At 32.6% G+C, this 12,960-nt stretch overlaps 2 protein-coding genes across 4 annotated transcripts; one reads left to right on the top strand and one right to left on the bottom strand.

Moving 5' to 3' along the window:
• The first annotated feature begins 2,103 nt into the window (after nucleotides 1-2,103).
• Nucleotides 2,104-4,642, top strand: LOC114190361. The gene is made up of 4 exons (XM_028079214.1): nucleotides 2,104-2,272; nucleotides 2,485-3,331; nucleotides 3,572-3,744; nucleotides 3,844-4,642. The coding sequence occupies exons 2-4, from the start codon at nucleotides 2,537-2,539 to the stop codon at nucleotides 3,965-3,967; spliced, it is 1,092 nt and encodes a 363-aa protein (XP_027935015.1). The 5' UTR covers nucleotides 2,104-2,272; nucleotides 2,485-2,536; the 3' UTR covers nucleotides 3,968-4,642.
• Nucleotides 4,643-5,910: 1,268 nt separating this feature from the next.
• Nucleotides 5,911-11,744, bottom strand: LOC114183943 (putative G3BP-like protein). 3 transcript variants are annotated; one of them, XM_028071164.1, is made up of 9 exons: nucleotides 11,401-11,744; nucleotides 11,162-11,296; nucleotides 10,170-10,476; nucleotides 9,632-9,888; nucleotides 8,851-9,049; nucleotides 8,281-8,402; nucleotides 8,129-8,194; nucleotides 7,131-7,212; nucleotides 5,911-6,526 (listed from the first exon to the last, which is right to left on the bottom strand). In XM_028071164.1, the coding sequence occupies exons 1-9, from the start codon at nucleotides 11,437-11,439 to the stop codon at nucleotides 6,381-6,383; spliced, it is 1,353 nt and encodes a 450-aa protein (XP_027926965.1). In that variant the 5' UTR covers nucleotides 11,440-11,744; the 3' UTR covers nucleotides 5,911-6,380. The 3 variants fall into 3 exon arrangements, with proteins under 3 accessions (XP_027926965.1, XP_027926949.1, XP_027926957.1); XM_028071148.1 differs by having other exon boundaries at nucleotides 9,632-9,897; nucleotides 11,401-11,743; XM_028071156.1 differs by having other exon boundaries at nucleotides 9,632-9,894; nucleotides 11,401-11,743.
• Between the last annotated feature and the right edge of the window lie 1,216 nt (nucleotides 11,745-12,960).

Here is a 12,960-nt window from a genome sequence, read left to right as displayed (position 1 = left end):
TCAATTGAATTCTCTTCTATGTATGTATCAATATTGTAAGACTTTTTTTATAAATAGTATTTATACTTTGAATTTAATCAACTTTGTTATCATAAGAAGAGAGAAAACACAAACACAAAAATAAAAATATAGGTTACGTATCCAGAATAAAATAGTTTTAATTGTAATCAACTGTAAATTTGCACGTACATGTCAAATTTAGAATAATTAATTTCACAATTATATCAATAATGACATTTAATCAGGTACTAGTATAGAAATATTTTTTTGATTACTCACTTAGTCTTTAATATTTATAAGTTGTACTTTTTTTTAGTTCTTATTTAGTTCTTATATTTAAATATTATCAGTTTTCTTATTTTATATTTTTTTAGTTTTTATTTCTAAATTTATAGGGTTTGAAATATATTTAAAGGTAAATTTTGATAATTCACACCCCTTTTGTCATCTAGAATTTGTGTCCATCTTTTATAGGTTTAATCTTTGTTTGATGTCTTACGCGTCTCAATTCAGTAGTTTTATTTTTCATAAATAAAAGGCAAGAAGATGGTCATTTAAATTAGAGATGATAACATGTTCGATATCCTTAAGAAAATATAAAAAATAAAATAAAAAATAGAAAGTTAGATGGTTTGAATTGAAAAAAAAATAGAAATGAGGGAGAACATTTTTTTTATATGTTAAAATGACTTTAAAATATTTTATTTTAATTATTTGTTGTATTATAATAGAAAAATGTAATTATTATAGTAGTCAATAATATTAAAAAAATAATATTTGTATAAAAGGTAAATCATTTTTTTATCTGCATAGATCCTACGAATCCTGGATACGGATACAAACAAGAATACGATATGGACACGAAGATATGACTAAATTGAAAAACATAAGATATGATACTGCATGTATATACATATTAGTTTTAAATTTTCAACCAACACATTGTCAACTAATAAAAAATGAATCTAATTTATCTATCTAATATCCAAAAAAGTGAAAAGTAGTGACCATATAATATTTTTTCCTTGTTTTTACAATCATAATAGAAACTAATGTGATAAATTTATAAGTTTATGGATTTTTTGAAAAATCATTGAATTTGTGGTTGTTATTATTATTGTGTTAGAATCATATCAAAATTATTTAAAAGATAGAAGAATGTCTTTCAAATTTGACATTTTAATAATACTTATCGTGTACGGGTGTTGGTGTTCTATACGTATCGAACACGGGACACAATAAGACGTCTTCGGGCTTCATATAAATCTTCATAAATTGTGTTCAATATTATGTGAAAAGCTTAGATTGTAAAATATGTTTAGTTTTTGCGTGTTTTTTAGTTTGTGGATCCTCAATTTTCACATTTTTTTTTTGTTTGCTTTTCTTTGTTGATTATCTTTGATGAGTTCAAAGAAAGAAAGGTATGTGAAATTTAAGTCGAGTGGAGGAGGTGTAAGCACTAAAAACGACAAAAGAAATAGAAAACTTGTTAACATAAGAGGATGTACAGCGGAACAGCAGTTCCAGAAACGAGGAAGCACGTTTTTGATTTTGTTTCTACAATTGAATTTTGTTGCAGGAATCTCCCAAGAATATCTTCGAACATCAATTACAAGTTGTGTACAAGAACTGTAGAACAGTCAAATAAGCGCGTGAATGAGGCACGTGTACGGAGAAGAAGCGTTTGTTTGTGTCAATACAAACGTGAAACAAAGTTGCATTAAGATTTTGGTGTGCCAAACATAATAATTATCCCTGCCCCTGGGAGGGAGGGACATGCCCTCCATGTGAAAGGTTGGTATGCTAGTACTTTCTTCAATAATGCATCATTTTTCTTTTTCTAATAATAATAATAATAATTATGAAAATCTTTTTCATTTTAATTACTGCATTGGAAACAATGTTGCCCTTTTCCGACTACTTTCTTTCCAATTTCCATATGCACTGTCATCCAACGACTCTTCACAAGTTGATATTTTTCTGTCATCCAAATGCTACATCTACCACACATTCACCACCCAAATGAATTTTCTTTTTTAGGGTGAAAAATAAACCATTTTTTTTTGTTTTTGATTATAATATTCGACAGAGAAGGTTAAACCACTCATGTTCACATGCACCTCACCGGCAAAGTCTTCACCTTTATATATAAAGGATCCTGCTTTTGTACATTTAAATGTTTTTTATATGTACAAAAAATCTCTCCCTTCCAATCATCTTCTGAAATTACATAGATTACAGTGCATCAAGGACTCTACAAGGTCTCAAAAGGGTATTTTTCTTTCCTTCTCTTTCTCTTCCTTTTCCAACCGAAACATTAGTTTTTTGTGTTATCAACTGAGCAATTAGCGTTGTTACATTTCCTTGTATCCATGTCAATTTGTTTTCTGTTTATGCCTTTCTCTTCTCTAGTTTATTGTTTTGGTTTTCCTGAGAAGTAATTTGCAGTTTTGTTGTATTTTCTGCATGATTTGTACTCAAAAGGCAAGAGACAGCCAGAAAAAGGTTATCTTGAATCTGAAAACATTCTGAAAACATGCTGCTAAGAAGCTCTTCAACGCCAGTTCTTGGATCCCTCCTTTCCAACTTCACAGATAGTCCTAACAACAGTATTCACTCAGAAACCAGCCATGGAATTAAGCACTTTCCACCAACCAGCGTTCCCCAACATTATCACAAACTTCATGTCCCCCAAACTGGGTCCTTCACTCTCCCTTCCTTTTCATGTGGTTCTTCCCCAATCTCTCCCTCAATTGGTGAGCTTGAAAGGCAAAGCAAAGGCTTTAGAAGAGTTCAATCTGATGGGAACTTGCAAGACTTGGCCTACTGCAACAACGAAGACATGTTGGAATTTTCAGACCCTTCCAAGAGGTTTCCAACGAGGAACAGGTGCTTGGTGCTGGAGACCATTCCTTCTTTCTCGATTGGTAAGCACAATGGCCTGCGTGTAGAAGAGGAAGATGAAGAAATGGAAAGTGAGAGCGAAGAAGGGGAGGAGAACGGAAGAGAAGGGTTTAGTGTGGTGAATGGTGTGATATTGAGTGAAGCTGGGAAAGCGAGAGATGGAGTTTGCAGAGTGAGTTTTGATGAGCAGGAAGAGGGTGGAAGTGGTAAAGAAATGTATCTTGCAAAGGGGCTTGGAGTAGAGTGCTGTGGTGATGGCATAGGTGGCTGCAGAGGGGGTGGTGGAGGTAGCAGTGATCACAATCCTTTGGGTTCTGGAGGGAATGATGGAGATAGGCATGATGTGGAGGAATATTACAAGAAAATGGTGAAAGAAAATCCTGGGGATCCTTTGTTTCTGAGGAATTATGCTAACTTTTTGTATCAGGTAAGTTCTGTTTATTTCCCTGTGTATTCAAAACAAAAGTCTTAAATACAAATCACACCTAAACACTCATCATGATAACCAATTTGTTGGTCATAATAAGCTACTTTTGCAACTTCTTTCAGAGGATTTGGTTACTTGGAAGTGAAAATGTAGTGATGATTTGAATCTAGTGTTAGGGAAAACACCAAAACTTGGTTTTGTTAGTGGGTGTTTTTGGTGATGAATTTTGTCTTTTTACAGTTCAAACAGGATCGTGAAGGAGCGGAGGAGTACTATTCCCGAGCCATATTGGCAGACCCAAATGATGGAGATGTTCTATCACAGTATGGGAAGCTAGTTTGGGAGGTACACCATGACCAAGAACGTGCCTCAAGCTATTTTGAAAGAGCAGTTCAAGCCTCTCCTGAAGACAGGTATGTGCAGAAGATTCAGAATGTTATGATATTTCTTAAAGCTTTATAATGGTTTGAAATGCATTCTGACAAAAGAAGTTACTTTTTTTGTGATAACAGCCATGTACATGCAGCATATGCTAGTTTCCTTTGGGACGCAGAGGAAGAGGAAGATGGTAACAATGAAGCACAGTGTTTGCCTCCTCATTCTCATCAGGGAGCTATGGCTACAGCAGGTGCTTGAATTGGTGGGGTTGGAATGCAGAAGCGAGTGTGTTATCATCATCATGTGTTGAAATTCTTGTATTGAAGGCAATGTTGTAAGAGTTGGTTCTGTTCAGAAGGCTGCACATTCTATTAATAACACAAATCTACGATCTCTAGCTTTGAGTTTCTGTAGCACAGTTGGTTGTTTTCCTTTGTCAGAGTTGTGCGCAAACTAAACTAATTACTTAATCAACATCTACTGCTTCATAACATGTTTTATTCGGGACTAGTACTTGTATGTTTCATCAAAGGCACTGCACAGCTTAAGAAGGAGAACATAGATTAGATGAAGAAAAGGGCATGAACTGATGAAACAACACACTAAGCCATTGTACTACAAATATCAGATCATGAAAAAGGTTCTGAAAGATCTCAATCTGAACTCAACATTGAAGGATGATGGGAGAGGAAATTTTAGGTGAAGAATATAGAGAATAATAGTGATGCTGATAAGGGTCTTCTTGAACTGAATGTGGAGAGGAGAAGAAGGAATTGAATGCTGCTGCTGAATATCTTTGATAGTTCTAATGGAAAAACCACTACCTATTTCGTCAAATCATGATACTCACAGGAAATGAGTCCTACCAAGTTTTAAACTGGTTTTTAATAGCAAAGGCATGTTTAAACGAGATGATAGATTTTATTTAAAGAATATTATGGAACTTTACTTGGAAGTAAAAGAGAAAAAAACTTTGCGTGGTTTTCAATAATTTTTACCATGTATATTAGTCAAGATAAAAGCCTATAAAATTATAACAAAATAATCTGCCATGTAAAACATGTACATGGTAAATGTTTATTTTATATAATTATAACTTCCGATATATTAGTTCTTTTTAAATATGTAAATATTATATTTTAAATCAAATAAAAAACGATTGAAAAGTCAACAACAAATGAAAAACAATTCAAAATATTTGGAAGATATGTAATTAGAAAATAGTTCTAAGAGTAGTATGAGTTTTTAAAAGATTATTTATTAGAACTTTCAAGATCAGTTAAAATTTGTAAGGATTCAAGCTGGGTTGAGTTAAAAGATTTTTTCAAATTTTTGTATGGACCAAAAATAGACCTAACTTACTAAGAATTCAGCTTATCGGGATTAGCTCACCAACTTGGACAAAATAAAAATCATCTCATTCTTAACTTAATCATCTAATCCAAAATACAAGTATCTTTTCCTAAGGTCTAGGTTTTCTCGATTTTTCTTCCAACTTTGAGATTATTTAGGTTTAATTTAAAAATGGTTAAATATGTTTTAAGTCTCTTAATTTTTTGTGGACATTTGAATTAAATTTTTAACTAAATTTTGTTAAGTTTATTTGACATTTAAAACATTTTATGAGCATTTGTGTTGTTTACACAATTTTTAACATATTTCTATTTCAATGTTAGCTAAAAGATACGTTTAAAATGTTAAATAAACTTAACAAATTTTGTTAAAAGAGTTAAATTAATTCACATATTTCTAAAAAAGAGTGACTAAATTAAATCAGGAAAAACTAATTGTAATATCCCCTTAAATTTAGGAGAACAAAAATATATATAAAATTATGATTTAGTTTTTGAGACAATAATTTATTTCTTGTCTAAAATATAAAAAAAAAAACAAATTTTTAAAATAGATTTGAAATTTTTGAATTTTGGTGACTATTAAAAAAATGTTCGATCAAAGAAAAATGCATAACAAAAAGCTTTTAGTTTGTTTACTTATTTTGTAAATTAACTTGTTCTAGACTAAAATTATCGTAAAATAATGTACACTTTCATTTAATTATAAATTTTTGAACCTTGGTATCAGATTTACAAATTTTACTAACTCCTGGACTGAATAGTACAAGCCTTCTCATCGTTGGAGTTGTTTTCAAGTAAAGTCAAACGATTAAATGAAAAGATTTAATTATCTACGTCTCGACAATGTCCCCAAACTAATAGAGAAAATTTATAATAAGATTTCCATAAGACTTGCTACAAGTTTTAACAAAGGCAACGAGCCAATGCACCCATAAATGCACCGCAACATCTGACAATTAAACACAACCTCTACTGATGTCTAAACTAAACCACTTTCTTACTTTCAACACCTCTCGTGATTAAAAGGCCGCCACAATCCAAACATGGAACAATACAAACAACAACCAAAACTTCCCACGCGAATGGCATGCTAAATAACATTCAAGGGGAACCAACTGATCTATGCTTGTGAAACAAACTGTTTAAAGTCTCAATGGCTTTTACTAGAAAAAGACGCACCCAAAACGTAAGACTACTTAATGTGAAACCACAGAAGAAAATGTTCTGCAGTAAATACCCACACCAAGCACAGATTTCACTAATTGTATAAGCCCTTTCAACAGAATCTTCTCACTCCATGCTTTTGCCATTTTTTCTCATCGTGAACTACGCTGAAGATAACCATCTCCTCTTAGTCTCGAGTAGTCTGAATTATCCAGATTACTTCCCCTTCCCATGTTCCTTGCACCAAAACGCCCTCTCGGAGCATCTGCCTGATAACTGCCTCTGCCTCTTCCCCTTCCTGACCAACGAAATAAAAAGGAAATGGACTATAAACAAATCATTTTCTAATTTGAACAGAAAACACTTCAGAACTGATCACAGTAGAGTATCAAAATTTTACAGACATATATTATACCTTTTCCAAGTCAATTTATTTATAATATTGATAGTATATTAGAAACTTCTTTAAACACTATTAGGAGAGAAAAATAGAAAGGAAAAGAGAATTAGTTTCTCCATAAGGTAAAATTAGCTTATGCATTAAAAAACAGATTTTGGAGAAGCTAATAGGAAACAACCTCTATAAATCAGCTTGTACGTGAGATAATATTAGCTTATGAAGACAAGCTTATTTCTCTCTCCCAAAAGTATTTATTGGAGAAGTTCCTTAGCATATTTTAGTAATAAATGCTAATTTCTGCACAACGGGTTCCTTAGCATATTCAGCCATAAGGCTATCACTCAGATCACTAATGCTATCGAGTATGTATTTATTAGGTGCAGTCCGACACTAACAATTGCAGCAAGTAATAAAAACCTTCCAAGGATTTAACCCACACAACTTGAGAGGCTAAAAACATTTGAAAGTATAAGAGCTAAATGAAAAAGGTCAAAAACATTACTTCCTCCTCGAACTGCAGTGCCACTGTTTGGCCTCCGCTCTTCTATGTATACTTGTCTTCCAGCTAACTGAATTGGAGAAGCCTACAATGAAGTATAGAATGAACATAGATAAGAACCATGTTATCGCATTAAAAAAACAATAAGAATAAAAATATAAGCAATCTGCATAACAAGACCGTTGAGTCAAGCCGGATTACTTATTTATGTTTTGGGCAAACTACACAACACTGCCCTCTGCTTTAAATTTAAAAATTACACCCCTTTACGAATGATAAAATACATGTTACACTTCAAAAATTACACCCCCTTACGCATGATAAATACATGTTACACTTCAGTTCATTTTAATATCAACAATCTTATTAAAGAATTTTTCTATCTCTGAACATCAAGAAGTAGTTTTAAACTCAAACTCTGAAACAGTAGAAGAGAAATGAAATCCAAAGCCAAGATCAGATGTTCTGCTTAAAACTTCAAATCCATCAAAAATTTTAAATCAAACACAAGTGAGAGAAAGTTCAAGAGAAACGAAAATGACCTTGGAAGGGGGAGTAGTACTTTAAATTAAAGTGACATAGCTTGAACCATACTTGGGACGATAAGTGCAAGATGTCTTTTTTTTATTGACAAAAAAAGCTTCAAATTCATAAGATGTAGATACTTGATTTCACTTTTCACTACAAATTCAACCAACGAAACTGTCATGATTTTCTTAAAGACTAATAATAAACCGGTATTGAACCATAAAACATAAAAATATAAGTCAAAAAATGTCAATTTCATTCCACAGTCATGAGAAAACAATTGAAAATGACAATAAATCAAATAAGCAAACAGAGATGTCCTAGATTTAAGCAGTAAGAAAATTGATGTTGTATAATTTCTGTAACAAATGTAAAGATGTTCTGTGTTCTTCTGTTTATCAAGGTACTTAATATTAGATTATCAAATGAATATTAGGTCTAATAAGAAAATACAACATAAAATAACCACAAACCTGAAGTGCATTTTGAACACCAACGATATCTTCAAATTCCACAAATGCATAGCACACTCCAATTTCCTGTAAACGTCAATTTTTACTTTACCTTTTTTTTATATTTCTCATGAAAGGAGTGCATTCAATTTAATCCAAGAGTGAGGAGCTACCTTTCTAACCCTGATGAATATTCCATCTGGCTTAATTCTGCCAAAATTCTTAAATTCCTGGTCAATCTCTGCTTCAGTAACGTTAGCAGGCAAGTTTCTCACATAGACAGAGGTTACTTCACCTGGAACAATTAAGATCAGAAATCAACTTCATGTTTAATTCTAAAAATTCTAAGACCATGTTAGACAATGTAAGTCATGCAACAACAGTTAAGATATGCAGTTTCCAAAATGCAAGAACTGAACCATTTTCATTATAAATAATTTTCAAATTTCTTTTTCTAAATATTATGGATCGAAAGGGTTATGCCCGCAACATCCTCTAAAGTCTCCTAAAATAATTTTGTAGTGAAAAATCTTTCTGCAGGTATAATTGTTTAAAAACTTGTATGATACTCACTCCTAGTAGAAAATAAAAAGTCCAGCAACCAAGACCTCACCAAGAATGAACAAAGAATAGTAATTCCCACACCATCATCCTAAATGATACAAGTAATAAAAGGTATATACTATATAGACACCAGAACCGCAACGAATATGATCACAATATCAGAGGATGATAAACTAAACCTTCATCTTCTAGTCCATAGCCTTCATCTGCGGGCTCAGACCCAGATTCAGGGACATACATAGATGCAGGGCTCGACTGCTGAATAACAGGCTGTGCTACATGGTTCACCTCTGAAGGAGGTGGAGCACTTTTAAAGGTGTATTGGGGAACATGCTGTGGAGCAGCTGATAACATAGGCAGCCCTTTGGAGACTCGTAACTGCAAGTTCATTGCGACACAATTAAATTAAGAAAAAACACCAAAAGTTGAAAATCAATTTCTTTTTAATTAGGTTCAAGGACAACAGATACAAAAGAATAGCAAATTAAGACTTTCCCACTATTTGATGCCTTGTGATTCATTTAAGAGAGGCCAGCTAAAGAAAGAGAATGTTCCAAAGAAATAACTTCTGACAAGTAAGGAAACTGAATTTCTTGCCAACCTTAATTTTTCACTCCTTTTACTGTTTTCCTCATCATCTAAAATACTACAAAAAATAATGCTGCCTAGTCAAATCACCCAAAGCAGACAAATAAGGAAAAAATGTACATAAAGTTCCATATGAGTTGTTTGTGTGTAGTGTTTTTCAATCAAAATCAAATTCTAGTGGCCTAGGAGAGTTCAATAAATCTCACAAAACACAAATTCTTGATTGCAAACAATTTAAGGAAATCATGATAATGGAAACATAAAAGAATGGTTTAAGTAAAGACTTGTTACTCCAACAGTGTGGTTACGTTGTTCATGGACAGTGCATAGTTACACAAATATTAAAAGTATTAAACTGAAAGTATTACATACAATAGAAGCGTAAGTTTTCTTAGGAGGCTCTTCAAAAGACTCTTCCACAAGAGCTGCAGGGGGTTCTTGGACAGTATGAGCAACATTGTGAATTGGTGGAGATGCCTCCTGTGCAGAAGTTTCCTCCACAACTATTTCGGTTTCAAGATCTTCATGGATCTGCTGGTGGTGCTCAGGAAGACTATACTTGTCCACTGGATCATCGTCAATATGAACTGAGTTTACATAGTCCCTAGCTTCTTCCTCTAAACTGTAGTCTGAAGCTACTAAATCACAAACACAGGATTCTATTAAAAAATTGTGCAATAAATATAAATATTGTTAAATTTTAGTTTGGATAGATCAAGATAAAAGACTGAGAAAATCTGTCGCACCAGGACATGTTTTTAAAAACCTATTATCGTTACTTAAAAACTGTGTTTTTGGATACCTATTACACAGATTGTGAATCTCCTCTTAACTAAACGGACTGCAGCACAAATTTTCAGTAAAACTAGTACAAAATTGTCCTAAAAACATAATTCTGCAGCTAATTTACCTGGTGGCTCTGCAAGAGATGCAGACACATGCGGCTGATTATCGATTGCTTCAGACGCCACTGGTATCATATTTGGGTATGTAACACCTTCTTCCACAAAATGAAAAATATCATTCAGAACAAAGTAACCCTTCTCTTGAGGAGCGAGAAAGAATGTTTGAACAAACTTCCGCCTCCCAGTGATATCCTTTAGCTTCACAGAACCTGAGACCATGACAAGCACACCTCCATCCCAAGAGTCCAGAGAATTGATTGTCTTGATCTCAATCGAAGTGAAACTCAGTAATGAAACAATTGAATGAATTTGCTGCATGAGAACCCTAAACTGGTCAGCTATTAGCTAGAATTTAACCAAAACAGAAAAGGTGGAAAAGAAGCATACAAGAAATTATCAGACATGTATCTGAAAGAAAAATAACAATATATTTACTTTGACAGAACATTTTTCTCACTTTCGTCAGCTTGATTTCACTTTATTTCATGTTTTCAAAAGTTTTTACAGGAATCAACTTCCAGTTTTATATTCTGTCTTCACTGTTTCCTATACATATTATTTAAAACAAAAAATAATGAAAATAAAAAGCATTTACAGACAAAAGAGAAGCGACAGCAAAAACAGGAAGTAACAATCAAAACGAAAATTGTTAATCAAAAGACGCTGAAATGACAATTAATTGAGAGCACCAAAACTAATAGAATTATAACAAACCTACACATACAGTAGGCATTACCAGCAAATACATCTAAAAACCAAAAACTAAAATCCAGCATCCATTCTGTGTTATCTAGCTATATGAACTAGAATTTTAATTATATGTTTACAACAACAAAAAAGAAAAACCTCCACAATATTCCAACCAAGCACAAACTGAAAAAAAAAAAAAACGCACAACATGGATAACCTAAACACAACAGTAACCTCAAAACCTCGAAACAACACTTCTCATAAACAATAAAGTTGGAAAAAATACGCATGACCTAGCAAGGCATACCACCACATCTTGCGCAGATTCAATGGAGTCTCCATCGACACGAATCATGCTGCTGGAATCAGAGTAAAACTGGTGAACGAGATTCGGCTGCTGGCGGAGAATCTGATAGTACTGTCCGACAAAGTAGGAGCCAACCTGAAAGCAAAACATCAGAGCACTGACTCAGCCTCCAACTTGAAACGCGGATCAAAGCACAAATAAAAAAAAAGAAAAAAAGAAAAAGCGCCATAAGAGAATACCTGTGTTGCACTCACGGAACCAGGATATGACGACGCCATCTGGAAAGAGCGTTGGAGTTCAGAGCATGCAGAGCTTCTCCCAGGTCTTGCGGCAGATCGAGGAGAAGAGCGCGCGCAAAAACCCTAATTCAAGAAAAGAGATGAAGCGGGGTTGGGCTTTAAAGACCAAGGAAGAGGCCCAACGAGAGGAGAGAGAAAGAAGGGGATTCGGGTTGAGAGAGAAAGGGTGGAAATGAAGGAAGTGTGGAGTTATAGATCGGAGCTTGAGAATGGTGCTGCGCAGCTTAGAGTGTTAAAATATGAGAGAGGTGTGTCTGAAGGTGTGAGCAACTGTGTGAGTGGAATGTGATGTGATTCTTTTATATTTTATAATATTTTTATTTTTTATAATAAAAAAAGGTGCGCCGAGAAATCATAGTCATGGGATTGCTTATCTCTTATAATAAACGGGCTACATTGATTTCAAAGAAACACGATGGACGGCCACGATTTCAGTTACACACCACACCGTAATTGGGCTAATGTTATGAATACGTACGGTTGTGGTAGGAGAATCTTACCGAAGCACTAGATATCTTTAATCTAGACTTCAATCGAAGAAGTCGCAACTTCTCTACGAGAATTCAATCAATAGTGTAAATGATGAAAAATAGATCCTTGAATTTAATTTAAAAACTTTTTTCTAACTAATAGATATTGTTTGATGATTTCATCTGAAAAATTAAATCATTTAAAAGTGTGGACACAAAATGCAAATTAAAAAATATCTTTATAACTATATTTAAGTCATGATTATGTAATATTGTAAATAATGTTTAATAGATTGTGTATTCATTATTTTCTGTCTTTTTCACAGGGATTAATTTAAAAATTTTTCCAACTGTTGAAATGTCAAGAGATAAAATAGTTAATATCTTTTACTGTATAAACAATATTTTTATTAATGAAAATATTCGTATTAAATGAATGTAGAAGTATATCAAAGTAATTTTTTTATATTTTATGAAAGAGCACTTGGTTATTTTCCTTATATGTGAACACATGCCTTTAGGGGATGAACAATTATACACATCTTTTACGTAATATGCACATCTCTTATGTATTGTCTAGAACAAACAATTCACGGTGAAATAGCTTGTGTTTTTTTTTTACTATAGTATCTTATTATAAAAAAATAATTATGCTTATTTTAATACCTATAAAAAAATACTGTTCTAAAAAAATTTTAATTCAAATACATAGGCAACTAACTGTAGGAAATAGTTTTTTTTTTTTAAATTCGAACAGATGGTAAGTAAATGTTGTAAATAAATTATTTCTGTTTATGAATATTTTGGCCCCAAAACAAATTACTTTATCTTAAATTAGAATCTATATTTTTATTTTACTTAGTTACTGTTCTTGATTTTTTTTTACAATAAAATTCTCTCCCTGATTCCTTTTTAAATAGAAGTGTTAAGGGTGATGATTATAAATTACTGACACAATAGACCAATTTGATAAAATACATATAACATAAAATTAATAATTTATTTAAAATAATATATAATTAAGATTTTT

Source organism: Vigna unguiculata, chromosome 1 (genome assembly GCF_004118075.2).
Source record: "Vigna unguiculata cultivar IT97K-499-35 chromosome 1, ASM411807v1, whole genome shotgun sequence".
In the NCBI taxonomy this organism is placed as follows: domain Eukaryota; kingdom Viridiplantae; phylum Streptophyta; class Magnoliopsida; order Fabales; family Fabaceae; genus Vigna; species Vigna unguiculata.
The sequence above is the reverse complement of the archived record's forward strand: the minus strand, read 5'-3'. Positions and strand labels throughout refer to the sequence as shown.

Bases quoted from the DNA above. Each gene is read 5' to 3' on its own strand.
- LOC114183943 (XM_028071148.1), bottom strand. From the start codon at position 11,439: ATGGCGTCGTCATATCCTGGTTCCGTGAGTGCAACACAG. The intron at 10,477-11,161 runs GTATGCCTTGCT...GTTCTCATGCAG, and splicing joins AATCTGCGCAAGATGTGGTG to CAAATTCATTCAATTGTTTC. The intron at 8,403-8,850 runs GTTTAGTTTATC...TAATTGTTCCAG, and splicing joins CTATGGACTAGAAGATGAAG to GTGAAGTAACCTCTGTCTAT.
- LOC114190361 (XM_028079214.1), top strand. From the start codon at position 2,537: ATGCTGCTAAGAAGCTCTTCAACGCCAGTTCTTGGATCCCTCCTTTCC. The intron at 3,332-3,571 runs GTAAGTTCTGTT...GTCTTTTTACAG, and splicing joins ATGCTAACTTTTTGTATCAG to TTCAAACAGGATCGTGAAGG. The intron at 3,745-3,843 runs GTATGTGCAGAA...TTGTGATAACAG, and splicing joins CAAGCCTCTCCTGAAGACAG to CCATGTACATGCAGCATATG.